The sequence below is a fragment of the Nelusetta ayraudi genome, unplaced genomic scaffold (assembly GCF_046127955.1).
Source record: "Nelusetta ayraudi isolate G7.1 ecotype Tasmania unplaced genomic scaffold, CSIRO-AGI_Nayr_v1 ptg000070l, whole genome shotgun sequence".
Taxonomy (NCBI): domain Eukaryota; kingdom Metazoa; phylum Chordata; class Actinopteri; order Tetraodontiformes; family Monacanthidae; genus Nelusetta; species Nelusetta ayraudi.
Genome location: NW_027466120.1, coordinates 4,494,800 through 4,521,921, shown reverse-complemented (window position 1 = coordinate 4,521,921; position 27,122 = coordinate 4,494,800). Strand labels below are relative to the sequence as shown.

Sequence of the window (27,122 nt, the reverse complement as noted above, 5' to 3'; positions counted from 1 at the left end):
TAAACAAGGGCTGGCCTGCTTGCATAGTAATAAGCACAGTCGAAGGCAGGTAAACAGTGCGCTGACTTTGATGATGAGGCAGAGAACAAGAGACTCCTGAGTGCTGCACAGTTTGCTTTCAGTATCCATTAGAGACATAAACCAACCGCTGCAGACAAAGGCCTCAAGTTAACCTTTATTATCTCAGCAAGAAAGGTTATATTGACTAAGAAACAATAGAATAATGCATATAGCCATACTGCATGTTTTCTCCGTCTCATTGCTGCATTCTTTTTCTACGTTTCCTGATCAATACATTTCAGGATGTGGTCTGAAGTGCATTTGCCAGCAAGTGAATAGCTTTTTAAAATCATTGGAAAGTGGAAAAAGACAAATTCATCTGGAATGAAAAGTGTATCCAAAATTCCTACATATAACCCTAACCCTCACATATAACTTCAAAACTGAACACCTTTCTGGGACGTGCCTGATGGTTTTTATTACCAGGGGCACTCAAACTTTGGCTTGTACAAAAGTTACTTTATTTTTTCCTTATTATTCACGTCATATTCTCATGGTGGCTGTGGGTTCTCTCCCACACACCCTGCCGTGTAATTGTGGAGCAGATAAATGTATCCATTACAGTATAATCATCTCTGGGGGTAAATTGGGTTTTAAATTGTTACAAACTGCTTGCAGTGCATCATGCTCGGCTGCCTGAACACGCTGACCCTCTTCTAATCGTACGTGTAATTAGCTAAAGTTGTTATAAGCCGCGACTCTGTCGCACCCTCTTCACAATCCTGCAGGTTATATGGACGCTTTTCCACCCGCCCCTTGTATCTTTTCCGGGTACATGGCTGGTAAGATGGTAGGCTGTAATAAGATTTCGTTTTTTTCAAAATAAATCTTTCCACTGGCACAACTGCTGGAAGAAGTACTATTCAACATTTTTTAGAGTGATTAATGAAGCACTGGGACACAATTAGCTTTATCCAACTTGTGGATATGGGCTACTTTTAAAATGACGTGATGCTTTCTGCCTTTACTTATTGACTAAATGAAACTTGTGAAAATGATTGCTAGTTTTTAAACTTGTACGTCACGTCAAATATCAAAAGCCACTTGAATAACAGTTTCTGAAAGCTGTTTTTCCTTTTTTGCACTTTATAAACAGAAAAATGAAGCGTTGTGGTCAGTTTCCCCAATATTTGTATCGCACAGTTTTCATGTAATTTCCAACGCTTCCCAAACGCCCCCTCTTCAAGTATTTAAGTGTCAGAAGGACAGCCAGTGCAGGACTAATAATGGTGGTGTTGCGTTAGCCGGCATCTAATTTATGTACACGGTTTGCCTCAGCCGGTTGACTTCACAAGTGAAGAAAATCTGTACGTGGGCAATTCACTGCTGACAAGATAAGGAGTAAAGCTGTTGTGCATCGTCCGCCATGATAACCCTCCCCACCACCACCACCACCACCACAAAAAAAAAACAGGCCGTTCTGCTACTGATTGTCTACCCTCCCACAACTCTCAGCCTCTCGTGTTGACTGTAGGTAATTTGCATGCACTAGCCTGATAATTGCACACCACCGCGCTCTCACAATGTCTTCGCATCAGCGTGCTGGTGAACCCGAAAATAGGTCACGCAGACGCCTCGGAGTTACCCAGTCCTCCAGGATCGCTTTGCACAAACTTTTATTTTTAACACTGAGATGAATGCCAACAATGTTCAGTTATGCATGACTCGCAGTTTTTCGACCTACCTCAGTGTCTGAAATGGCACCTACCCGTGAAGTTGACGTTGCGGATGTACTTCAGCAGCACCGTGCCGTTGATGGTGTCCATCTTGGAGCAGAGGCCGACTTTGCCGGGACACAGGTCCTTGTGCATGTTGTGCAGCGCGTGAGCCATGGCGTAGACCGCATCGATCACGAACTGGACCTTCCCCTCCTGTTCGTAGGACGAGTCCTTACCGATCCGCTCGTGGTCTGCGGGAAACATTGACAACGGACGCGATGTAACGAGTCATCCAGCTGGGCCCCGCAACTTGACTCACTTAATGACTTCGCTTAATACGGTCAGTAAGAGAACTTTATATTTTCACACTTCATATAAAGAGACTTGACCCAGGAGGAACTTTCTTAATGATACATGATGAGAGTGCTTAATACATCAAATAACTTCAAAGAAGAAAAAAACAAACAAACTGGAAATTACCTCATTAACCTTGCTGTGTATTTAGTTTTTGATGTGCCTTAAAACAAAGGCATGAACACATTGCACCCTTATTAGAGGTGCTCCTGTCAAATACCCTGAAATCATCACATTCACAACTTTTTCTTTTGTTTTGGTTCTAAATTATACTTTTTTTTTTTAAGGAGTTTTAGTGAATATCTTCACCAATTTTTTTTGGGTAATCATTGTAATCGCTTGTCTGTTTTTGTGATTGATGTATTTGGTTCAGTCTTACTCCCACTGGGCAGGGAGCAAGTGCAAGTGTCATTTGGAACCCATTTGGATCCTTACTGCATGCGCAACATGGTGCTTCTCACAGAATGGGGCCAAACTTAGCACCAATGCTATATCATTATGAACAATTGTAGAGAGCTGGTCAAATGAAATAAAAAATATATTTTTTCAAGAAAAGTGGGTAGAGAGGCCAGTGAAAATGTGGGCCTCACACTGTGAATGGCGACGTAGATTTGATGGCCTCAGCCACTCGTGCCACCTCACATCCATTTGTCAGAAAGCCAGGGTGATGGAGTGACAGAGGCAGAGTGGGCGACACGGCGAGGCAGGCCTAATCATTCTTCAGTATTAGTGTAATTAGCTTTGACAGGTGTATATTAATCAAAACTGGGCTTGTTCTCTCGTTCTGGAAACGTGTTAACTGGCTGGCAAGGTTTCAATTAGCCGCAAATTCCTTTTTATTAGCCACTTCGCTGGCGGAGAGGTTCAGCAGGGCGGCGGTCTACGTTTTGAGGCGAAAGGGGACAAATAAAGTAACCTTTAAGAGTGGGTTGGACTCAGCTCACATCAGGTCGGTGATGGTAGAAGTGGAACGCTGTGGCAAAATCATAGACTGGGGCTTAACCTCTCTGTGTTTTTTTTTCGTGGGAACAGTTGTCTGCATTGACTAAACAGAACCGTGGACAAAGGAAAATGAAAAAGCACAAACTACGCAAGAAATCAAAGTGAAGCCGCGACGGCAGCGGAAGGTAGTAATGACAAATGTCTAACGCTTTCTCCGAGGTCGCGTCCAAAGAGCGCAGTCAGAGAAGTGACACCGTGTAATAGAAGCCTGTCTGTGTCAGGCGGAGTAGGCGGGCTTTGTCGCTGCAGCTCTTTGTCTCGCAGTAATGAAAACGCTCCCACTCCTCCGCTCAGAGGAAAGTGACTGGCTGGTTTGTACTAAAGAAACCCATTTGGTTTAAACCACCTAGGACTGACCAGAATGAATGTGACTCTGCGCTGTGACACAGACGGTGTCAATAATACATCATTTGTAAAGTGGGGGGGGGGGGTGGCCTTAATCGGTTTGGACGACTAATGGGTGCGCTGTGGTCTAAATTGGCCAGCTGTGTTGACTAATTACTAAAAAGTTGCTTTTTGGGGGGAGAGGGGTTGTTTTGACAGCCTGTTATAGTTTTAAACAAATTAATAAATGGCTGAAATAATGTGCTCAGCTTCATCACCGGGTGATGATGAAGCTTTTCAGTGCAGCAAATGCTCTTTTCTTTTTCTCCATTTTCTAACACGAGCTTTGCGATGTGACGCGGCCGACACAAAATAGTGTAAAGAGCAGATCGCGATCAGATAAACAGCGAGAGAGACGGAGAGAAAAAAAAAATGGATTGTTTGATAAACCAGAAACGTGTTTTGTTTGCACGCCTTTGTAAGATGTCTTGCTGCCACTTGTTATCTCAGCAGTGGCACTTCATTTTAACAAGAGCATAGCTTTAAACAGATGAAGGTTTTTTTTTTTTTTGGTGTTTGTCTCGGTGTTATCTGCGCCTCTCCAGTCCTCGCTTGCTCAAAAGAGGCAATCCAATACCAGTGACAGGCCCCAATAAGTCGCTATTCTGAAGCGGTTAGCTACGAGCTAGCTAACACACAGGGGCGGTATGTGACCCTGAGTGGGATTCCCAGTCCTAATGTCACACGACATTCTGCCCAACGATATACTCATGAGAGCATCAAAACATTTTAGTGATATTTCAGAGGTTTTTCTAAGTTTAGGTGTTTCCATTATCAGTTTTTTATTGCAATATTTAGGTTTTGCGCAACTCTAGGGGTAGCGAAAACGCAGCTAATGGCATTGTTCTCACAGATTCGGTTGGGCGGCGTGATGCTGCGGTGAAACTGCAACGTTTCCCATCCGCTTTCAGCGTGGCCCCCCTGTGGTCCAGCTCAGCAGTTGTCAAAACAGCAGAAACAGATTGTTTATCTGTTTCTGTGTGTTAATGCATGAATGTTGATGCTGATGATGATGATGATGATGATGATGATGATGATGATGATGATGTTGATGTTGATGTTGATGATGATGATGATGATGATGGCGATGACAGTCATGGAGTGATGGACATGACATCAGCCATGTGACAATCAGGCAGCCAGTAAATATTATTGATTAACAGCATTGCTTTCAATATGCGCTGTAACTACAAACTGGGCCTTTAAACCAACAGTTTTGTTTTTATTTTTCTTCCTTCTAATTTCCTAATTCTTTCTTAAGCCATGGATCGCAAGTGATTTTCATTTTTCTATTTATTTATTTATTTATTTATTACCTACTTGAGATAAAACAGGATCGTGCGCATTCAAACATTTTCCTTTTTGGTTTTTCTCTCATTTGCTCTGCATGCTTGGAGAATCAAGGTCGAGGCGAACGTTGCACATTTGCACCTCGTGTCCTTGATGTTTTCACTGAATAGTGGACATCAGGCAGATGAGCAGGCGTGCACTCCTGCCTGCAGCCTTGATGACTCATGTCTGCGGGGAGGCAAGAAAGCCGCAGGAGTGAAAAACGAAAAATAAATAAATAAATAAAACAATACAACGTGCCCGACTCAAACGCGCTTCCTCTGCTTGTGCTTGGATGACGCCAATGAGACCCATTGCACCTGTGGAGGCTGTCATCCAACGACTGACAGTGAACACAGACTGGAAGTCTGAACCGCAGCAAAAGCGCGAGGGAGTGGCTTTGCTGCGTTCTCTGCTCTCTGAAATGTGTTACGACAGCAAGCAAATATGCATTTTCTTGTTTGCCTTTCAGGGTTTTTTTTTGTGAGATGTGAATGTCAACACTTTGTTTTGCGAGCTGACATAAGGAGAGAAAGGAGGTCCATTAACCAGGGTCAAGTCAATTATTGAGTGAAAGCACAACCCTGTTTTTCATTTTTTACCAGAATTGTTTGTGCATCTGATTGCTGGAAGGGAGTTGTTCCAAATTTTTTGCCAGGTTTTCCAAACCATGTTGTCTTGTTCATGCTGATCAGAAACTGCCAGTGTTACTCTACAAGCTTTTTGATATATAATTTTTTTTTTCTTGTTTTTTGTGAATTTCATAATTTACAATACTCAAGCTGGGTCGGTGGAGTTAATATTTGCCAAGCCCATTTTCACTAGGCATCCACTCCCTGCTTCAGTCAGGTTTTGCCTGCGGTGTTGTGGATTGTAACTACGCCTCAGCTCAACACCAACATCTCTGAATCTATTTAATTAATCTGAGAGTACATGCACTCCAATTCAAAGTACACAGCAACAGGTGGCCTGAGACCTGGCGCGATCTGCAAATCAAATCCAATTTCGGCATTTATTTATTCCGACTTTGTTTCATGCAAATCGACGAAATTACCTCCGAGGCCTTTGAGAGGAGTTAAACTGTGTCTACATCTTGGAGGCGGCGAGACTCAGAGGCACCACAAACCACGTCCTCCAAATCGATCATTAAATTAAAAAACAAAAAACAAATCCTGTTGGCTTTATGGCAGCACTACTCTAGTCTCCCATCTCATCTCATTAGTATTAACTGGTTTTCCCTTAACTGGCAACTGGGTGTATTTTAACAAGGGGAAATGGAAATAAGCAGCCGATAGCTAGTTTAGGTCGTCCTGGTTGTGTTTTTGGTTGCACTCTGGAGACGAGCGCTGAGGAGTGAAAAGGCTGCTGGTTTGTTCGGCGAAGTGATTTCAGTCCGAAGCGTCGAAGTAAATCTTGGCCTGTGGGCCAATGGGAACAAGAGGGGAAGGGGTCTCGCTGCAAATGGAACACGTGCGCCCCGCGGTGTTGTTTCCTCCAGCCCTGGGAGAATGGCCTCTTACGACCCTGCTTTTATGCTACATAAATCATTCACCAACCACTTGCACTGGTTGATTACAAGCTTTTGATATCATATTAAGCAAATAATTACATGCTCATCTAATCACGTTAGCACTTTAAGAACGTCATTGGGCAAACCACGATCGCTGATTAAAACGTTCCGCCGTAATTTCAGTTTTAAAACCTGGAAGTGTTTCTTCCAGCTAAAAAAAAAAAAAAAGCGCTTTGATTAAAATTCATTCCAACAGATGAGCTTTGACTTTTCATAGCCCCGGTTATTACGCAGCTTCAACGTGAAACACAAGTTGGAGGAAGAGGAAATGGCCTTGTGCAACAAAAGGCACACAAGATGAGGCCAGCGTCAGAGCTGGTGAAAAGCCTCAGAGTGCAATGATTATACCTCTTCCCCGTGGGGAGAAAAAAAAATTACTGTGCCCTGGAGGCTACTCAGAGAAAGAAAAGGGCCTGCAGCAATTTAGCTTAGAGCAGTCGCCATGACAGCTGATATAGAGACCTTAAAGAAATCATTGAAGATTACGCGTTCTCCTGAAAGCCAGCAGTATGGATTGACGTAAGCGTCGCTCTCTTTTGCAGAGAGACACGCCGTTGTTGGGGGGTGGGGGGAGGGGTGGGAAAAGGTAAATCTAGGATGTAATCCAGAAGAACTAGATGAGAAGGTAAAGACAAACAATTAGTTCGCCCTTGTCTCTTCACGTAGCCATCCATCCATCCAATTTAGTCAACCTCCCATCCTCCCATCATCATTGGTTATCTTATACCTTCTCTTCGCCGCTGCCAAGTGTCCAACATTAGCGTGTTTGAACAGGAATGTTCATAACCAGCACTCAAAAAAAAATCAAAGCATGGCAGTTGGTTGCAGGAATTGAACCGGTTTGTTCATAATCACTCCGTCCACCCTCATTCAGCATCTCAGATTTACTCAAGGTAGCGCTGTGAAACCAACCTCTTGGCTTCAGACCAACCAATAGGTGACGTCACAAATATAATATCTGTTCATTTTTATAGAACCATAAATGGTGAAGCCTCGGCTTCTAGTGTGTACTCTCGCTTATAGCTGCAGTACCACGGTGGGGGCAGTGTTGAGCTGCATAGCCCACAGTCTAAAGGCTAAGTGTGTAATGTTTGGAGATTTTTAGAAGAAATGGTGACATCAAGCGGTTTCATTTTAGATTGCAGCGCTCACCCTCTCACACTCCCTTGTACCCCATTGTTGGCTGGACTGTCCACGCCGGCCTCCTTTGAAATATGGCAAGATGGCAACTAACTGGGAGCAAGACCCTTGCTCCGTGTATATTCTTATTTACAAATAAGAACCTTTCTAAGGGTAAGAAAACCAAATGACTTTTATTGTACTGCGAGTATAAACTTTTATTAATAAGTAAATAAGTTAAGTATTTATGGGCAGTATATTAAGCTTTCACCAATATAAAAATCATAAATCAAGCCAAAGTTTTACACACTGGACCTTGTAAAGGAGACCGGCGGATGTTGGTTCCACCTGAAGTTTTTGCATGTTAATTCCAAATGTAAAGGACGCTGGAGATTATTTGGCCAGTGACAGTAATAATGTTCCTACACAGCCCCCATGGGTGGGAAGTCGACGGATCTTATATGGAAATGAGAAGGTGTTTCTCAGCTGTAGGTTTTCTCCGTAGCCCAACACTCTACACATCCAGACGGATGCAAATGTTTTGTGTGAGTCTTCCTCCGGTCTTCCAGCCTCCCACTGATGAGACGCGGTGTCGCACTGCACATTAGCATGGCAGACAGGCCCAGAGAGGCCGCTGATTTTAATGAGCTGAAGGCTTTGTTTATAATGTGCTGATTGGATTTGCCATTGATTATGTTTTTCGGCGCATGTTGCGCGGCGGTTTTTGTGATTGCCATTGTCGCCCGGCTCAAATTGGACTCGCCGAGGATCACTAATGGGAACATTCATTTCCCTCGCGGACGAAAATTAGCGACTCCCTTTCACTTATCTCCGGCCAGTGCATTTAACGCTCAGATTGTTGTTTGCCGCATTGACAAATACACGCGTCTACACAAGCAGGCGCAGAGTGCTCACAAGAGGCCAGGTGAGTAGATCTTGTCATTGAATTAGTCCCCTCATTTCGACGCGAGCTCTCACTGCCATTAAGGGAAGACTCACTTGTGCATTTTTTGATGCCGGATCCTTTTTTCACCGCGTGTCGGCTGAGCTTGCACTGAAAGTTGTTCTCCCAGAACTCGGCAAACCAGATGTTTCTTCTATTGTTCTCCAAGGTCCGGCTGATGAAGTAGCGGTCAAACCCTGAAAGGCAGACAGTTCCAGTGAAATGAAGGCAGCACTGTTTTTGCACGTGTTATGCTTATTCTGAAACATTTCAATTCAGTTTCAAAGAGGAGGGTGTCTAAGTTCAATTATAATATCATTAACATCTCAGACATCACAACAGACTGTGATCAGCAGCCAGCAAGTGAATGAAAACAACAGCTGGTACACATTGATGGCTGCTCAAAGCTCTGAAGTGGAAGCTAATCAATTAAATTATCTTCACACAATGTGGAAGGCGAAGATTTAATCTAAGAAAATGTAAAACAAACAAAAAAAAGTTGATACAATAATCAAGTTAGTGACTATCAATGCAACGTTTAATCCTGGTACTAACTAAGATAAAATCCATGTTCCTTCAGTACCTTTAATAGACTGTCGTTTGGGCAGGATGGTGACGGCGCCCTCTGCCATCTCTTCGTGGTTCAGTATGGGGGAGATTTTGGAGCCCCAGCTGTCCGAGCCGACCCAGATGAAATGCCCCGTTTGATTGGCCTTCTTCGCTGCCTGAAGGAGTCGCCTGTGTGTCAAGAGAGAGGGAAACGATTTGTAGAATTAACACGCGACCCTCTAAATGCTGCGAGTGGTTGACCCCGGGCCTCGCCGCGTCCATCCTGCAGTACACAAAAAGCGGACGCCTTTGCGCTCTTGTCAGCTCGCATTAGATCACCCCTCGTAACCTCAGACAGATTTGTCGCTCTTTAATCGCCAGTTATTCTGCTGCATGTAAGCTTCAAACTTTGTCCCTTACTGAAGACAGTATGCCAATGATTAAGTTATGCAAAGTCACTAAAAGTAAATCTCAAATGTTTTTGAATTTGGAAATCTTTAGCATTTCTGTTCACGTGAGGAGCCACATTTAGGCCATCTTGTATCACCGTGTGTGGTCCAGGATGCGGATGTGTTTGTGGTGTTGCGGGATCACAGGGGTCAACCGCAGATGAGGTGTGAAAGCAGAGGGGCCTCTCTCGGATGGAATTTTCCCTGTAGAGAAAAGTGTTGGGCAGCGTGGCAGTGCTGGTGGTTAGCACCGTCGCCTTACAGCCTCACAGGTTTGAGTTTGGACCCTAACAACAAAATGGAGATGGCTGATACTCTTATCTGTCTGGGGTAAAGTTAGACAGTGAACCACTTGAGGAGAATTTAAAAGCCAATGCAGACATTATATCTGTTCCTAGTGCGAAGAAGTTCTTCTTGGCTCTCAGAGAGTGGCACCCTCGTCACATTGTCCAGGCTAGATGCCAGTTGAAGTCAGCTTGGGGAGCTGTAAAACAAGCACCAGCCGGCCCTGTCGCAGCGGCATGCTTATATCAAGACAGCAGGAGCAGCGGCAACATCGCATTTAAACAGACACCTGGCATGTGATGCATAGTCAACCTTCCTGTCACCCCGCAGGTGCCAGAACAAAAGATAAATATCAAGCATCATATTGTACCGCAGACACCGTCAGCGTTTTCAATTTTTCAAGGACCAGGCTTTGTAACATCTCGTGCAGGCTTTGTTGCCGTATAAAGGAGGACGGGGTAACCTTAAGAGAATTGACTGCAGTCCTCCTGTGGATTGTGTGTCGAGGTGCTGAGCAGTGACTCATCCCACTAACTTTATGTTTCTTTACCTTAGCTTTATGACCCTGGATATGTAAAGTTGATTGATTGACTCTGGTTCGAGGAAGGTTATACAATGTAGTCGTTCTAAAATGCTGTTATGTGCTCAAAGAACAACTTTGTTTTCTCACCTGTCGTAGATTATGTAATGAAGTGGATACAAATGGAAGAGAGCAATCAAGTTGGAGCCATTTCTGTTTTTGTTGAAATTATTCTTATTCTTTCTACTACTACGACGACGACGACGACGACTACTACTACTAATGATAATAATAATAATAGTAATGATAATAATAATAATAAATAACTAACAGAGTTAGAAGGAACTCTACAAGAGCAACCAAAAAAAACAAACATTAAAAAAGAATGAAAAATTAAAGTTTAAAAAGCTGGAAAGTCTCTTGGAATAATTGCATATTTTGTAAAGAAGTGAACATTCCCTACATACACTTCTTAATTTGTGTTGAGTTCAAAACTTGTAAGTTAAATTCCACATCATTACAATTGAATATTTGCATATGTTAGAACAATGTTTATTACCGTTTTAAAGTGCAAAGCAGTGTGAAAGTGACCTGCCAGAAAAAGTTGACCCACATTATTCAGATTGATTTAATCAGTGGAATATTCAGACCAGGTACAAGATATATGTATATTTTTTCAGATTGGCCCTATATTTTTATATGCACACAGTTTTAGGTTCCTGTCAGGCTGCCAGCTTTAGTCTGCCCCGGTTCAAGGATAAAGTAGATGTGCAGCTCCTAAATCCCCGTGGCTTTCTGTAATTACTGTATATCCAGACTATTACCCGTTATCAGGACTGGATTAAGTCAATGAGCACTGGGACTTCTGCCCTGGTCATCATCAAGAGACTTCCCCCAATCACTGGCTCCCTCCACCAGGAATGCACCGCTGGCCTGTTATCTGGTTGCTGGGAAACACCTTCCCGCTCGAAGTCGCAATGCTGCTCCTTCTCTTTGTGCCCGTTAATTCAGCCATCAGCTCATTAATTCATTCCTCTGACTGTCCGCCGGCCTATTCGGATAACTTTTAATTGATACACTGGTGTCCTCGTAAGAAAAGCAGGGACGCCGTGAGCAGAGCGGTCGTCAGAGAGGGTGATGAAGCTCATGGAGGATAGAAACGCAGGCACACTTTTGACTTTGTGCGTACTCATTGGACACACAGGCGACGATGTAAATTGTGACATTCATAGCAAAGACTTTGTTTCTACGACCTCATTGTAAAATACTGCCACCTCGCAATGTCCGTCATAATGATAATGTTCCTTTATTTTTAGTAAACAATAGAATATGGTGCTTTGTAAAATCACTAGTTTCATCCACTGTGTTGCAGCCTGCAGTGCAGAACTGTCTCCCTCTATTGGCAGTTAGGATTAATGCACAAAGGCAAGGTATGGTTTTTTCCCATTGGTGCAGTGACGGTATTATATCAAAAGTAACAAGAGCAACTCAAGAGCTCGTATGAATATGCCTTGACGGAGGCCACAGTGGACAAAAATATATTTTATTCTGTTATATATTGTGTTTATAGTGCTAGCACTTTTCCTTTCTTTACGTGATAAGTTCTGGTTCATGACAGGCTTTAATTATATTGGCTCTGGTCGGAATTTTTACCCTCCATTAAACCACCAAATGGTTATTTGAATTGAAAAATGTCAACAAACATAGCAGTTAAAACACACACACACACACACACACACACAACCCAGAAAATCTCCAGCGTATTCAAAAGCCTGACTAATGTGCGTTAATAAGCTTTATATCTTTCATTACTGCATACATTGCAGAGTCACAACATCGGAGGAAGGAAAAATAACATTGGCCAAACTATCCAACATTAGTTAAATTCACCCAAGGAAACAATGCTTGGGTCTGACCCAGTTCTGCCAGTGCTCATTGGAGGGAGCACACATCATGGCGATTTATTTATTTGTTCATTCGTTCATTCATCCCAGTTTTGAACAAGCACGATGAAGACTTTTGACTGATGTCAAAAATGTTCCAATTCATTGCAACTCAAATACTTTTGTCCTCTAATGACAGTCTAAATCTTTCAAACAACACCACTTACAGACTTAAGATGGTCAGTGATGTTTTAGCCTGATTATAAGACCAAACTCTAGGTACATTTCACCATTATTATTATTACGACCAGTTAAAATAATGGAATTGATTCTCAAGTCCAACATTAGTTAGTGCAAGCTAGAGAGAGCAGACACAACGGAGGAAGATTTCACCCCTTAAGCTCATAAATAGAACCACAAATGTCGCACAGTGTAATTTACAAGGTCCAGGTAATCATATTTTTTGCGTGCGCAGGAGACAACTGACATTTTAATGCTAGCTGTAAAGGCAGCCCCAGGTTAACATTTCCAAACAACATTCATCATCCACATCATTCATCACAGAAATGGGTTGGCAGGTTTTGTAAAAATCTGAATATAATTAAGGAACAAAGGCAGTTATTGGTAATTGGGAAAGCATGAGGTGGTGATTCAAAGCTGACGAGGGTAGTTAGCATTGGCGCTCAACCGACGCTCACCTGATGTCGTCCTCGTTGGCGAAGATAATGACCACTCTGGCGTTGGGGTTCTCACTCAGCCTGCGGATGATCTTGTCGAACTCCCCTGGCTTGGGCTCTCGGGGTATTTTCACCGACTGGGAAATACACAGGTCACCTGAATTTGAAGACAAAAGCGGATGCGAAATGAAATGGACGATGAGTTGTCAATGGTTGACACCTTGTTTCATTTCTCCTGTTTTGTCCGTACCTGTTTTAGTGGACCATTGTGGAACATTCAGTGGCCCAGTTTGTTTAATTTAAAGGCCAAATGTGGAACATTTAAATGGATCAATTTGTGATAAATGGAGGAGATAGAACATATCTATTAAAGCAGAGCCAAACGTGTAAAGAACTTGTTTTATGATTTTACCCTGGAATTACAGCAGGAATAAAACTGATCTGAGATGAAGTGTGTCATCAGAAAACTCACGCTGCAAGAAGGGTTCTCTGAATGCTTTGCTTTGGGACTCGACACTCACAAAGCAAACCTTACCCACTGGACCTTCAATACAAAAAATGTTTGTTGCACTTTTTTCTTTTTTCTCAGAGCTTTGGATTTTTTATGGCACGTTCACCCTTAAATGTGTACAAGTGTGATATTCTGCAAAGTGAGTGATGTAAGGCATTAAAAAAAAAAGACCTTTTCCGAGACCACGAGAGGCTCCGCTGAGACACGACCGGCTATCAATTCAGTTTACGCCCCTGCCAGAGGGATCGGGCTCCCATTTGGCGATACATAAATTTTGTAATTGAAAAAGGCCTCCATTTGCCTTTGGATTCATTCATCCTGTTTCTTTCTTGCTGGGCTGCACTCTCTGCTAAATGCCGTCTGTAATTTCCCGGCCTCTGCCGGAGACCACGGCTATCTTTAAAGGGGAGCCAAATTAAAAGGTGCTAAAAGTATGTCCGGCAACATTGATTGCTTTCGGCTTGTTAGTCACCGACCATTAGCTACAGCTACCGTCGTCCTCACACAGCCACCACCCCTTTTGGAAACACTAGAGCGTTTTGTCTGGGAACGCGAATTTGAAGGCAGCAGGAAGCGTCGCGCGGTGACCAACAAGCTGCGGCATTTTTTTATATATATATAATTATCATCGCTGCTGGATAAGTCTGCTGTCATCCAGCCAAGACCCTGCAGAGATTTAAAAGGCACACTAAAGTATCTCCCTTCCGTGACAATGTACAAAGGAAGGACTGTGAGCAAAGGACAACACTGGTTCAGTTCAAGGCAGCCGGACTCGCACCGTAAAACAAAGCTTGGCCCCGGCTGAGAAACCAATCGCTTGGGAAACTGGAAATATGAGTGATGAGCAGAGGACGCCATTAAATTAACAATGATGTTGAGTCGCTTTGCTCACGGGTACAAAAAGTCACTTCCTGTTAAGTCCGTCCTGTTTGTGCGTTGCGGATGGATTTAATGATGCCTCTTTTTTTCGTCAAACTGGCGGTTTTGCTGCCTCACTCGTGCCGCTTTCCTTTCTTTTTTCTTTTTCCTGAAACGGCTTTGTGGAACGTGTAGCTTTCCTCCAGTCAGTCGTCGAGTCAAAGCGAGAGCACAGTCGTGGTTGTTTCACTCCAGTCACCAGTGGGAATAAGCAACTCGCTCTGAAGGAATAGACAAAGTCCTTGTGTGCACTCACACGTGGTCCTCAAGACCTGACCTGGTCTTGGAGAACGTGCTCTGAAAATACGGCAACTGTTTTGATCTTAAATTTGAATCTTTTTCTAGTACATTGATGGAACCATATAAACCAAAAAAAAAAAAAAGATTGTTACCACTGGCACCATTTTGTGTTTTAACACATTTTCAACCTCAAACCCGAGTCTGACAAGTCTATTGTGTTTTTTAGCACAGCCTGAGGTGAGAAAAATAAAGTGACAACTCTTTATAATATTTAAATGAATGTTGGGGATTCTTGCTGCGTTGAAATTAAGGAGCTTGTTGTCATCAGATGTCACAATGAATTCTGAGCCACAAGTGCTATTGGCAATGTTCTAGTTCTCGCTTGCATGTGAAATCGCAAACAGTTTACTGTGTACTACCACTTGTTAAAAACATTAAATACAATATACGGTATTTGGTATTTATTAAAATATAATAGTTTAAATGTCACTGGTGCACTTCTTTTACACAATGCTGACATGTGGAAACACAACCAATGTGACATTTAAAAAAATGCTTCTAGTTTTTTATTTTGCAACTTCTGTTTTTTTGTAAAAAAAAAAAAAAAAGAAGCCCAAACTAAATCATGTAAGCGAGTGTTTGTGCGCTTTTCTCCATTTTAGTGGCTCCTCAGTATCGAGGCGTAATCAGAGGAGGCGGTTTATCCATCTTCCTCGCTGCGTCATTACGCTTAAACTACCAAGACATGCACATGGGAAATTTGGCGGCAGCGGCACTCTGCTCCGAGACTCTATCAATCATTAGCTTCTACGTCTTTGCCTCGCTTGTATCCGGGTCCCCTGATCCCCCAACATCTGCTCGTCCCTCCTCTCTCTGCTCCTCTCTCAGCCCCCGGCAGCAGGCTGGAGCGCCGCCTCACCTCTGGAGAGAACACCAGCAGGGACGGGGGGGCGGGTGGGGTTGGGTAAGGGCCCGGCCGGTGGGAGCTGCGGTGTGCGTGATGGGGACCTCTACAGAAGCACTGTTGTAATTCTCCTGGTTCTGAGGGCAGACACTTGTTTTATTGCCACCGCTGTGTCGGTCCCTCTGCAGTCACAGCCTGGTCAGGGATGTGCTTCCATGATTCGAGGCGAGGGGGGGGGGAGCCATAAATCCACACATCTAATTCCCCAGATGAGTTCTCTGCTAATCTTCCACTTTCACCTCAACAGGGTTTTCCTTATTTATTTATTTTTACCCACAGACGAACACGGTGCACATCCCGACCCGTTCCTCCTTCAAAACGCACTTCATATCTCTGTGACTGTGGGGAGCTGCTTCAAATGGCCGTTTTAGTTTTTGCTCTTTTTAATTGAAGGATTTGCGCATTAATCATTTCCAGAAAATGTAACCAGGCGATTTCCAGGGGTCGGACGTTCGGTAAAAAACCTCAGGAGCTCATTTTCTCTCACGTCTCGCTGTGTGTCTGCTTGATTCCATCAAGAGGTTGAATGAAGAACATCTGATCTCTGTTGATGAGCGCCCGGTCCCACCGATACATTTAAGCATAAATTAATCTACACTTGCAGTCATTCTCCCACCTATTTCAGCCACAGAATCTCCACGGCATCCGGTTACAGCGTCAAATCTTCCCGGCAAATCACATTTTCACCTAAACCGCCATTAACAACCGAGACTCGTTTGTAAGGCAGCCCTAAAAATAACTTGCTGCGGAGGATATGGAGTGGCTCTGTCTTGTCTTCCGCCGTCAGCTGCAGCATCTCCTCTCCTAATGGTTGTGAACACTAATATTCCTTCTCATTTGACACTCCTGGGGGAGACGGCGCTGTCACAAACATTAAATATCCCCTGGCAATACGGCTGGGCGGGTGGGGAGTGGCAAATGTGCAGGGTGAGCAGTGCAAAAAAAGACTGAAACGCACACACCAGGTGGGCGTTGTGTTCAAGGTGCGTGTTCATTTACGAAGTCGGCGGTTGAGATTCCTTCACAAGCAGCTCCAGGTTTGCAGCTGGAGATCAGCAGGAAAAAAAAAAAAAACATTAAAAGTTAAAAATGGTTCTAAATTAGCGCTGGCTAATAAAGTGTCACAGATTCTGCAGTGCTGGATGAAAAGCCTGTTTTTTTCTTTCTTTCTCTCCGATTGCCTGCCAGCAAAGTATTTACTAGGCAGCGGGCACAATCACTCAATAATTAGAAAGCCGGTTTGATCTGCAGACAGCTTTGAATTCCCCATCTGCTCTGAGCGGCACTGTTGATCCATTTTGGGCTTGATCTGTTGATCGTTCCCTATATGGCGCCCGGCTTCGAGGCGCCGGTCTTATTTTTTTCGCGACAGCGCGGCTCGATCACAGCGGTTCCCTTCATTGGCATGAGATTAAAGGTGCGAGAGACGTCGGCGGCAAAACGGGGTGGCGCTCGGCGGGCCGCTAAATGCCGCCGCCCCCCCCCACCTTGAGTAAACATCTTTACAAAATGACTTTATGCAAATGGACGGGCTGGAGAGCTGCCTGCAAAACAAGCGACACGTGTTTTCTCTGCCTCGCCGGCCAACACCCTGCTGCTTCACACCGATGCCCCCCAGGAGGGGAGGAGGCCGGCTGGGTAGAAAGTCAATTGTTAAAAATGCAAAAAATAATAACGGTGAAGGCAAAATAAATTAAAAATAAATAAATCCCAGCAGTGTTACTACAGATGAACCAGGCAGAGACGTGCAGTGTTTTGATATTGGTGAAATCAGCAGCAGAGTGTGTTCTTCCACGGAAATGCAGTCGCAGGTTGGCGAGAATGAAAAAAAAACAAGTGGGTGGTGGTGTTGATGGGGCTTTGGGGGTGTAGCTGAAATCAGAAGGGGAGCTGATCCAACGCCAAGGGGTCGTGTTCAGCCCCCACCCCACCCTCCTCGGACCACCATCCATTCCAGCGTGTTAGCGTGACGCTAAATTCCTCCGCAGACCCCGAGGCCTCGTCCTGCCGCTCGCCTTGCTCTCACCTCGCCGTCAGTTTCTCCCCAGGGGATTAATTACTATGTAATATCCCATTATAATGATTACAGACTGCTGAGCCAATTCAGATACCCCACACCAGCAACGTTTTCCTTTTCTGGAACATTATAAGGATGGATTATTTAGGTTAAAAAAAAAAATATGCTGCTGCCAATTACATGGGTAGAAACCACACAAATTAAATGGAATGTCGTGTGAAGAACCTTGTAGTACTTTTCCTATAATATTGCATAGATTATGATTTGTGCGCACTGCATGACCTACAAGGCTCTTATTTCTCTGGGCAGAAAAACAAAGTCTGACTGTTTGCCCCTCCATTTGCGGCAGCACATTTATCTCGATCATCTTCTGTAATCTTGAGTGATCACCTCCATCAAGACGTTTCAGCACAGATCTGAAAACGGTTGATCCTATATTGGACACAAGAAGCCTTTGTTGATATTCTTGTGGATTTGTGGAAACAAAGTTTGCCGTCGTTGCAGCGCGCTATCAAAGCAGCGCGCGATGAAACAAAAGAATGGGAAGCGTTTTTCTTGCCTGCTGATTTCAAGCGTACTCCTGGGGAGGCGCTCTGATGTCTATGAAGACATCTGCATGGTGGCGCGTGATTGGAGGCTGGGTTAAAGGGAGGCGGCGAACGCTGAGGCCTCTTTGGATACGGAATGTGTCAATAAAAACAGCCCATTTTCTTAAAAAGCATAAAAAAGAATCACATACAGAACGTGCATCATGAAATCTACCAGTGATCATAAAGCCAACATCTATCTGTCTATCTATCTATCTATCTGTCTGTCTGTCTCTTTTTCTAACATCTGATGTTTTTACTTTCTAATTGACACCATAAAAAGGGATTCCCTTTTATTTCAGCAGCAGATTCCATCAGGAGCAGAAGCATGCATGTACTTATTCCTACCTTCCTACCGCCGCCGTCCCTACCTTCTGAAAGGAGACTGAGTAGGTGTCAGCGCTGAAGATGTGACGACGGCTGCATCGGTTTGCATGCGGCTCCATCGCCGAGCAGCGAGACAATAAAACTGACAGTATGTGCAACAAAGGCGCGCTCATTGTGTGGCAATCAAACGTTTTCACATTGTGCTCGTTGAAGTGCCTTTGTGGTAAACAATTGGCTGTTTGGCTCGGCAGCCCCCAATAAACCCTCAGCGCTCGGCTAACGGAGTTGAACAAAGTTCAACTCTGTGCAACTCGTCAGCGGCACACCCACCGCCGGTGTTTTTTGTGTTTTGAAAAATGCCAAGCGAGAGCCGAGGCAATTAATTTTGAGACCGACAACTCGATGGGGAGCCGCCGCAGCTGCGCACTGTTAACTATTAAATTGAGCGTTATGACCTGCACGGGACTAATCTTTGCTCTTTGACACAAAAGAATTAATCGCTCGCGCTTGTATTGATGAATCCGCTAATGGGCCGTGAAAGTGCATGTAAGGGCACCAGGCAGCGAGAGTGGACTTCCACTCCGCCCTTTTAGGGTTGATGGATCAACTGGAGGGCTTTGTTGGCACGGCTGCTTCCTTAAGCCAAGTGGCGACCGCTCGCGTTCTTACGTCTGTCAGCAACTCTGCTCGGCCTTATCAACAGCAGCAGCTGGAGGTCCTCCATGGATATAGACCTGCCCTGTGTTTATCCTCGCTGTGAAGGAGGCTCCTGGTGGGCCAGAGGGCACCGCCACGCCTCCGTCTGATCTGTCCGTGCTGCTCGTCCTGCGCTGTGCTCTGTTTCTCTCTCTCTCTCTCTACACTAATGCAGGGACATTCAGAGAGAATTTTGAAACATTTCATTGCATGCGTTTCATGTAGTGTTGAAGGCCCAACTGGTAGCCTCGTCATAGTCCCAAGAGATGACACGGTAATGTGTTCTCAGATTTGTGTCTTTCAAAAGCTAATTGAAAAAGGTTGCAGGCTGAGAACCAAATGTGTTGTCGCAACACAACCCCGCCCGTCACAAAGCGACCTCATTTGCTTCTTCTGCTTTTTTCAAAAAGTCTGGATCAAAACAGTCACTTCTGCAGCTCATCCCATTCCACTCCATTCCAAGCCACTGGTTTTATTTCTATTTTTAATTCAGTGTTTTCCATTTTTTCGTCCAACATTCGAAATACAAACCTGAACCTGAAAGTTGCGTGTTAGAGGGAAACACTTGGGAGAACCTGAGCCACCACCGAATCTTCCTGAGTGGGAAAATACGCAACGACAAAACGTACGGCTGCATTTACCAGAGCAAACTTTGAAAAAGTGCTGCAGCCCTCAGCATCGCTCCCATCATTGAGCGCTGTGACATCGCGGTACGAGCCGTTATTTCAGCTCAGTGAAGGAGGCACAAATGATCCGTCTGTGTCTGCGTGAGGCGGCGCCGACAGATCCGACGCTGCCCCCGTTTTCAGGCAGCCGCAAAGTTTTGTTGTTTTAAGAGCGTGATACGATTATTATTTTTTTGCTAAATTTCTGCAATTGCACCAGGGCATCCGCACATATCACATCTTTCACAGCCCAAAAAACTTCTTTTTTTTTACTCCAAAGAATAGACGCATTTAATATCACCAGGGGAGGATAAAAGACAAAGAAACTATAAATCACAATTCAGGATGAGCCGAGACCTCGGCGTTCCCGCGCTGCACTCCGATGACTCACCTGGCAAACGTTAAACTTTCTCCCTCAGCGGGAGGAATCCGCGCGGCAGAGCTCTGGAGATTAAAATGCCGTTAAGAATCCGGTCGAGTTTTGAATTAGGCTGCGCCTCCCCACGAGGCAAAGCAAAGCATTACCGCCGCTGTCTAATCGGGCGTGAGTGCAGGCGGCGGGAGGGTGGAGGGAGGGCGGAGGGAGGGCGGAGGGATGGAGGCAGCAGCCCTCCAGGTTGATGGTTCTCACGTTGTCCAGGCACTGCTGCAATCTTTTCTCCCGTAACCGCATCTGACGTTAGACTGTCAGGTTTGATATGTTGCGTCTGGATTCTTGCATTTTTTTTTTTTTTAACACGACTTTAAAAGAAAAGGGTGGGAAAAACTATGCAAGTAGCAAGTTTGGACGTGAATGTCAAATCGCTGTCTCCGGACGCATTTAGGGGGGGAAAAACAACAACAACAAAAAAAAACACTTTCACTCCTGCCTCTTTCCAGACACGTGCTGCACCATCGGCCTGCGCCGAGTCTTCACCGCCGGACCCCTGAGCTGCTGTCTGAAGGCTCGCCTTCTTTGTGATAAAGTGTCTCCTGCTTTAATATTGCCTCTGGCAGGCCCCGGAACTGCCTCATGCAGAGAACCAGACCGGCTCTACCGGCCATACAAATTATCCAGAACATAGTAAACAGCCCTCAGATAAATGTGACCTGTTTTTGTGTTGCGAAAATAGTGTTGATGTCAGCGTGGCCTCAAAGAAGACGGCCTGACTCCGTGTTTCCACAAACTGCTGGACGCTGCTGCTCTACAAAGGCAGCGGCAGAAATTATCTCGCCACGAAAAGGATACGTGTCTTATTTGAATTTTTCACAAGCGTACTCTGACCCTAATGATAACCAATATTATTTTCATAATCTCACACCATTGTCAGTCTGGTTCCAGTCATCGGTCTGGCGTCCAATATTGGTGTTTTGTTGACAATCCAAACAGTTCCAGCTTATATGCGGATAGATATTGGAATTTTTTTTGTGTTTGCTCGTGTGTGTGTGTGTCCGCGCCTGTGCGTTCATATTGAGTCGAAGCCTGTGTGAGGCAGTGGAAATGTGAGGCGCTGTCCGTGGTGCTGACCCCACTCTTTGCCGTGGACTTTTAAATAATTTTGTGACTCAAGGCCTCCAAATGATGACGTTTGTATTGTTTTTTTGCATTTTCTAAATAGCCAGATCTTTAAGCCCACACTTGGCGAGTGAAGGATGATAGTCCACTGTGGGTAATAATTGTGTTGTCGCTGTCTGCGGTCCTGATGCCACTCTTCAACGAATTCACTGTGGAGGTTTCTGGTGTTCACCAAATAGTCAAATCCTGCACCTTATCTCTTGCTTTTATTTCTTTTCTGAAATGTTTTTTTTTTTTTTTTTTTTTTATCTGTCTCACTCTTCCGTGCTGTGTTGTTTTTGCCATGTTCTTCTGACGTACCGCAATTCAAGTCAGCTCTAAATATGGATCGGATGGGCGTTGCTGATTAGAAAGTTTGAAATATTTTACCACGTCATTGCTGGCGTACGTCAGCAACATGATTAGATAAAGCTCATTATGCAAATAGATAATCTGTGGCTTTCTGTCTGCACGTACCTGCAGCAGAAAGCAGCACTGATTGTCAAAGCGTCTGAGGAAGCAGGTGTTGGAAACAATCTTGAATCCTCCCTTGCAACTGTGGCGGTGACAGTTTTACAGATTTGACAGCACTCGCAAAAAGCTGCAAAGAGCTAATCAAATCGGGGAGGGAACGGCGAACCAAAAAAAAAAAAGACTATTTCAAGGGGAGAGCAGGTTAACAATCAGTAGATGGAGGAGGAGTTCCCTGAGAGTTTTTGCTCTTTGAATTAGTGAATTGGCCTTCAAAGTCCTTCAAAAAGCATGTTTTTTTTTTGTTTTTTTTAATAATTTCTTGTGGGGAAAATAATATTCACGCCAGAGGGTTGCTCAAAATAGTTTTAAGTGGTTGGTAACACTGGGCCGGTCACCAATTCACACTAATTATCTGCATTTATTTTGTATAAGATATATTTTCATATACTGCAGCACTGTTAATTGGTGTTAGCACTGTCAAACTGTCAAGCTAAATCTGTTTGATTATATCATGTTGAGATGATGTCTCTCTCTGTTTCCACATCTTCCTGTCGTTCCTGTTTTTAAAATGATATTTATGGAAGTGTGTTGAGCGAGGCACTGAGGCACACTGTGAACGTCCGGTTGCTCTGAATGCCACTGTGAATAGAAGTGAGGAAACCTACCTGCATGCCACTGTCAGCTGCAAATAAAGTTGGACAAATAATCATTTTGTCATATAACCATATGTTTAATGATGCCTGACGATAAAAAACAAAAAAAAGATGAATTATAATTCGCTGCCAGGGCAAAAAAAACACAACAATCTTTCCACTCAACTCCACTGTTTTCTTTGACTTTTGAGATGAGCAAATGATACCCTCCGTCCGTGTGTGCGGTGGTGGTCGCCGTGCTGGCCGAGCGTGAACGACAGCGGCAGGCGAGCGGCGCCGCGGCCACAGCTCGCGTACAGGTGCTTCACACCGACGTCCCTTTTAACCCTCCCAGCCGTGACACGACATCCATCAGGAACCAATGAGGCCTGAAGCAGGAGGAGCAGCTGTGTGACAGCCTGCTGCTGCGGCCCGACACCGACGTCCCACTCAGGGGACATGAACCCCCCCACACCCTCACCCCACCCCAACACACCTCTGTCTTTCACCCCCTGCATCCTCTCCTCCCTCCTCTCAGCACAGAGAATCGCAACGAGATGGCGTTGACATTAAATTACGTTACAGCTTCAACTCTACATAATGCCAATATCTGGGATATTGGCTTGTCAGCCCTTTTTTTTTTTTTTTTCGACGAGAACGACGCGCACATGTCGTTCATCACAAGGGCGCCGGTGCTTTGTCTTGATCAGCGTAACTATAAGCTCACAGCTTCTGCTTCTGAAACTTCTGCCCTATCGGTATTGCCAATGGAAAGCAATGCACACACACACACACACACACACACACACACACACACACACACACACACACACACACACACACACACACGCGCACACACAGAAAACTCCGCTTGAGAGATTTTTGGCAAGATGCTGGAGGTTCACAATCATTCGCATCATTCCTCTTGACATCCTCCTCGACAAAAGGGTGCAGTGAACAGCCCTCAGTTCCAACATCTGCATAATTTGCTTGTCATCGCCGACACATCTGTGTAACTGAAATGTAAAAATTTCCGGCAGGCGTCACATTTAAATATCTGTTTGGGCACCTGACATGTTTGAATGAGGAATATTCCTAAAATGTAATTTAATGGGGGAAAAAAAGCACATGCCATGACAATTGAAACTGACTGAACACAAGAAACTGTAAAATCACACTGCTTTCCACAAGGTGAGACTGCGTGCTGTCTCAGCCGCCATCACTGCGGAGGTCTGCGCTCTCTAATAAGGACACCGGAGGCATGGCAGCCTTACAGAGGGGAGAATAAACAGAGAAAATCTGGTGAAGGAACAGACACTCGTGCGTCAAGGACAGTCTTGCATTTCAAAGTTCACTGCTGAAAACCTCTTTTTTTGTGATCATCTTCCACAACAGAGATCCAACTTTCGGCCCGAAGCGGTTTTAAGTGAATGTAAAACAGTTTGGTCTTTTGAGTGGGAAACAGTCTGGCTGAGATGGTTCCAAGTGATGATAGTGAAAGTGTGTCAGTGATGCTTCTCCAGCTTATATAAGTGGTTCAAGACTTTCCTAATGCTCCCCACCTGAGACTCTTTGGCTTCACTGCTGCCATCAGTGTCTGAAAGATCCTTGCAGCAGTGTTTCGTGGGAAGTATTTCAAATCTTAAATCTTTTTTGGGACTGCAGATCAGTCCAATAAAAAGTCTTTTAGCAACACATATGCTACATTTTCAAAGAACCTACAGCAAATTTTCATTGACGTAATTTAAAAATTATGATGAAAATATATATCTATAACACTGGCACCGCTATTCCATCAAGTGAAGCATGTTCATGTGAATACAAAAAGTATAGTTACGTCATATAATGGAGCTGTGCGTCAGTGAGTCTGAGGAACACTTTGGTCTCCTCATCCACGCAGGCAGATGTGTTAATGCTATGTTAATGCTAATGTTTTCCTTCTCATTGTAAAACCCAGGAAGCTGGAAGACTCAAACAGCACAGGTCACATGATCTGAACGTCACATGATCTGCAGTTCTGCAAACCTCTTCCCATAAAACATTGTGCGCTTTAGCTCTGATTGGAAACCACCTCCAGCGACTTTGTTGTAGATTTGAAGAAGTTATGAATTGGACCAGAAGATACAAAACTGCAGCTTACCAACGCCGCTTTTTTTGCTTTTCTCATTTCAAACAGCGCAACCTTGTGTTTAAACAAGTACCAACCCTCACCCTGCGGCAGCAACTGTTTCATTCACACACGAGCGTTACTTTATCCAAAGACAAACTTCAGGGTCAGTGAAATGAAAGGAATCCCAACAAAGCTTTGAAATGCAACACGGAAACAAAATACTGCCGACGGAAGGCGCTTAAAACTTGCGAGGGACACGTGTTGCTGTATTAGCATTCAGTTTGCCGCTAAAAAAAAAAAAAAAGGCTGCTGGAATCCAATTGATGAGCTTCAGGCTGTGACATTTTTTTTTTTTTTTTTTTTTAAATGAGCTCTCTACTGGAGTTTTTGTCAGACCCACAATCTGAACATCGAAACTGAGTCAAGCTTGTGTCCGCTACACATTCCACAGATGAACACAGACTTGCTGGATTGGACCTTTCACCAAGTCGGCAACCTGTTCCCCATCTCCTCCAAGAACAAGGTCACGTAGGCTCGCAACACCCAGTCCCCGTCGATATCCTTCATTATTCCCGCTCTGTTCAGCTAGCTGAAATGCTAAAGGTTATTTGTAAAAACACACCTCGGTGTTATCGACTGAACCCGTGTGTCAAACTGTTTCAACTCCGCGGTGTGAATATTCACGTCCAGCCGGGCTCATCGCATCACGAGCGCCAGTGTCCGCCCTGATTCTCTTCCGACTCGGGTGCCCTGTGAGCCTGGATCAAATCATATCAGTGGGATCGTGTGTGATTAGGCACATGTCAGCACCTACGCCAACACTCCCACACACTATCTGAAATGATCCAGAACGTTTCTGACCAGTAGGATTAGGTTGCGTTTTTTAAGTTCATAGTAATTTTGTTCACGGATGCTAACTTGTTTTATTCCATTTGCAAAGCTGGATGGGTCTGAATTGTCAGCTTTTCTTCCTCTGTGCAGTTTAAGAGTTAGCTGGAGCTGAGCTGGAATATATTTTTACTGTAATATACTTTACTGTAATTTGATCTCGCCATACAAGCTGTGGACTGAAGTGGAGCACCTAATGGTGTGGAATACTGACGAAACAGGATTTCAAGATGGGCCAACACAGCAGTTTTGGTCTCTGAGGCTGCGCTATCTCAGCTGCAGCCTCTTCAAGTCCAAAACCGGGCTTTGATCGCAAAAATGCAACTCTAAAAAATAAACACCTGTTTTTTTGTACCTCATGTAAAATATGTTAACCGATTCCGCGGCAGACTGTCGGGCTATTTTACATGGAAAAAACATGTCATTCCCCTCGTCAGCACGCCCACATTGGAGATTGAAGACAAGTCGAAACTGGTTTCCCTATTTTTTCCATGTATAGTATTTTTTCCTATCTTATTTTTTCCTGTGCAGTAGTGCAGATTGAAACTCACAGCAATGCTGCACTTAGTGGCAACGAGGCACTCAAATACTCTTAATGCTTTTAATGCCTGCTCTCTCCCAGAAGATTACATATTACCAATTCTGTTTACCAGCGTTTTAATTTCAAATAGTTGTGTTTCTTTTAATAATCAGACCTCTAGTCTTTTATTTAAGAAGTTCAGAAATAATTAAAAAAAAAAAAATGTGTTCTTTGGTTCCTGTGTTAAGTGCATGCTACAACACAAAGTTCTATAAATCAGCCCTTTGTGATGTCACAGGTCAGTGACATGCATTGTCATTGTGGTCATCGTGTGTTGCCAGCCGTCCGGCAGATCACAGATTCCCAAAGAAAGACCACGTTAAAAACATAGAAATAGCATCGTCCAACATCAATCAGTTCTCAGCAGGTTTGTGTGACCGAGCAAAGTCACGCAAACCTGCTTTGGCCTCGGTCAGAGGAGTCAGCCGCACAGCAAGGCCCCGGGGTCGGCCAATGAGAGAGAGGGAGCGTTTGGCCAGTTTTGACCTGCTCGTTCATTAGCTGTGCAGACGAAGACAGAAGCCATTAAGCAGCCAAATACCTGTGGCTGGCTTGTGCGAGCGTTTCCAGCGCACGCCGGAGGAGAAGTGGGAGTATTTTCATCCTCCGGGATGCAGCACAGGGCTTGTTAACGTTCCCTGACAGACTTCGGAGGATGTCACCGCCGTGACAGATGCTTGCCGAAATCGCTGTTAGACAGTTGTCAGGCGGTTAAAAAATATTAACTCACCTGTGTGTTTGACAGGTTGTTGTTTTTTTCCCCCTCCCCCAACGTGCTGCCCTTCGTTGCCAGTTGATTAAATAGAGGAGACATTTTCCTGCCGTTTGTTTACTTGCATTTTTCTGGAATAATATGAAAGGAAAAACCTTAAAAAGTATTTATCAGTGCTCATCCTCTTTCCGGGCTCTTTGTGTGTGCCTGATATCAACTTCACAGTCTGAAGGAGGAGTCCTGACGCTGCTTGTTTGAGGATCAACAGTATTAGCATATCGCCTCCAGCTCAACTGGTGCCAGTGGCGCAGGCTCAAAGGACTTGGCAGAGGAATGTTGGATGTATTGTTTAGAGATGTAGATGGTTTGATGTGCGGCGTAATGAGTGGGCCACATTGAGTCTGATCAGAAGCTGACAGTGCAGTGTGACTGACTTGTTCTTGTTGATGCACTCGGAAGGTTTCCAGCCGATTTGCAGGGGTAAT

General features: G+C 44.4%; 1 protein-coding gene across 1 annotated transcript in view; it reads right to left on the bottom strand.

Annotated features, from left to right (window-relative positions):
- LOC142898699 (metabotropic glutamate receptor 4-like) overlaps positions 1-27,122 on the bottom strand; it is a 154,233-nt gene that overhangs the window by 13,616 nt on the left and 113,495 nt on the right. The window contains exons 4-7 of the mRNA XM_076041800.1: positions 12,804-12,939; positions 9,003-9,157; positions 8,476-8,616; positions 1,769-1,969 (exon numbers count right to left, since the gene is read on the bottom strand). Coding sequence (XP_075897915.1) covers positions 1,769-1,969; positions 8,476-8,616; positions 9,003-9,157; positions 12,804-12,939 — 633 coding nt within the window. The remainder of the gene's footprint in view (positions 1-1,768; positions 1,970-8,475; positions 8,617-9,002; positions 9,158-12,803; positions 12,940-27,122) is intronic.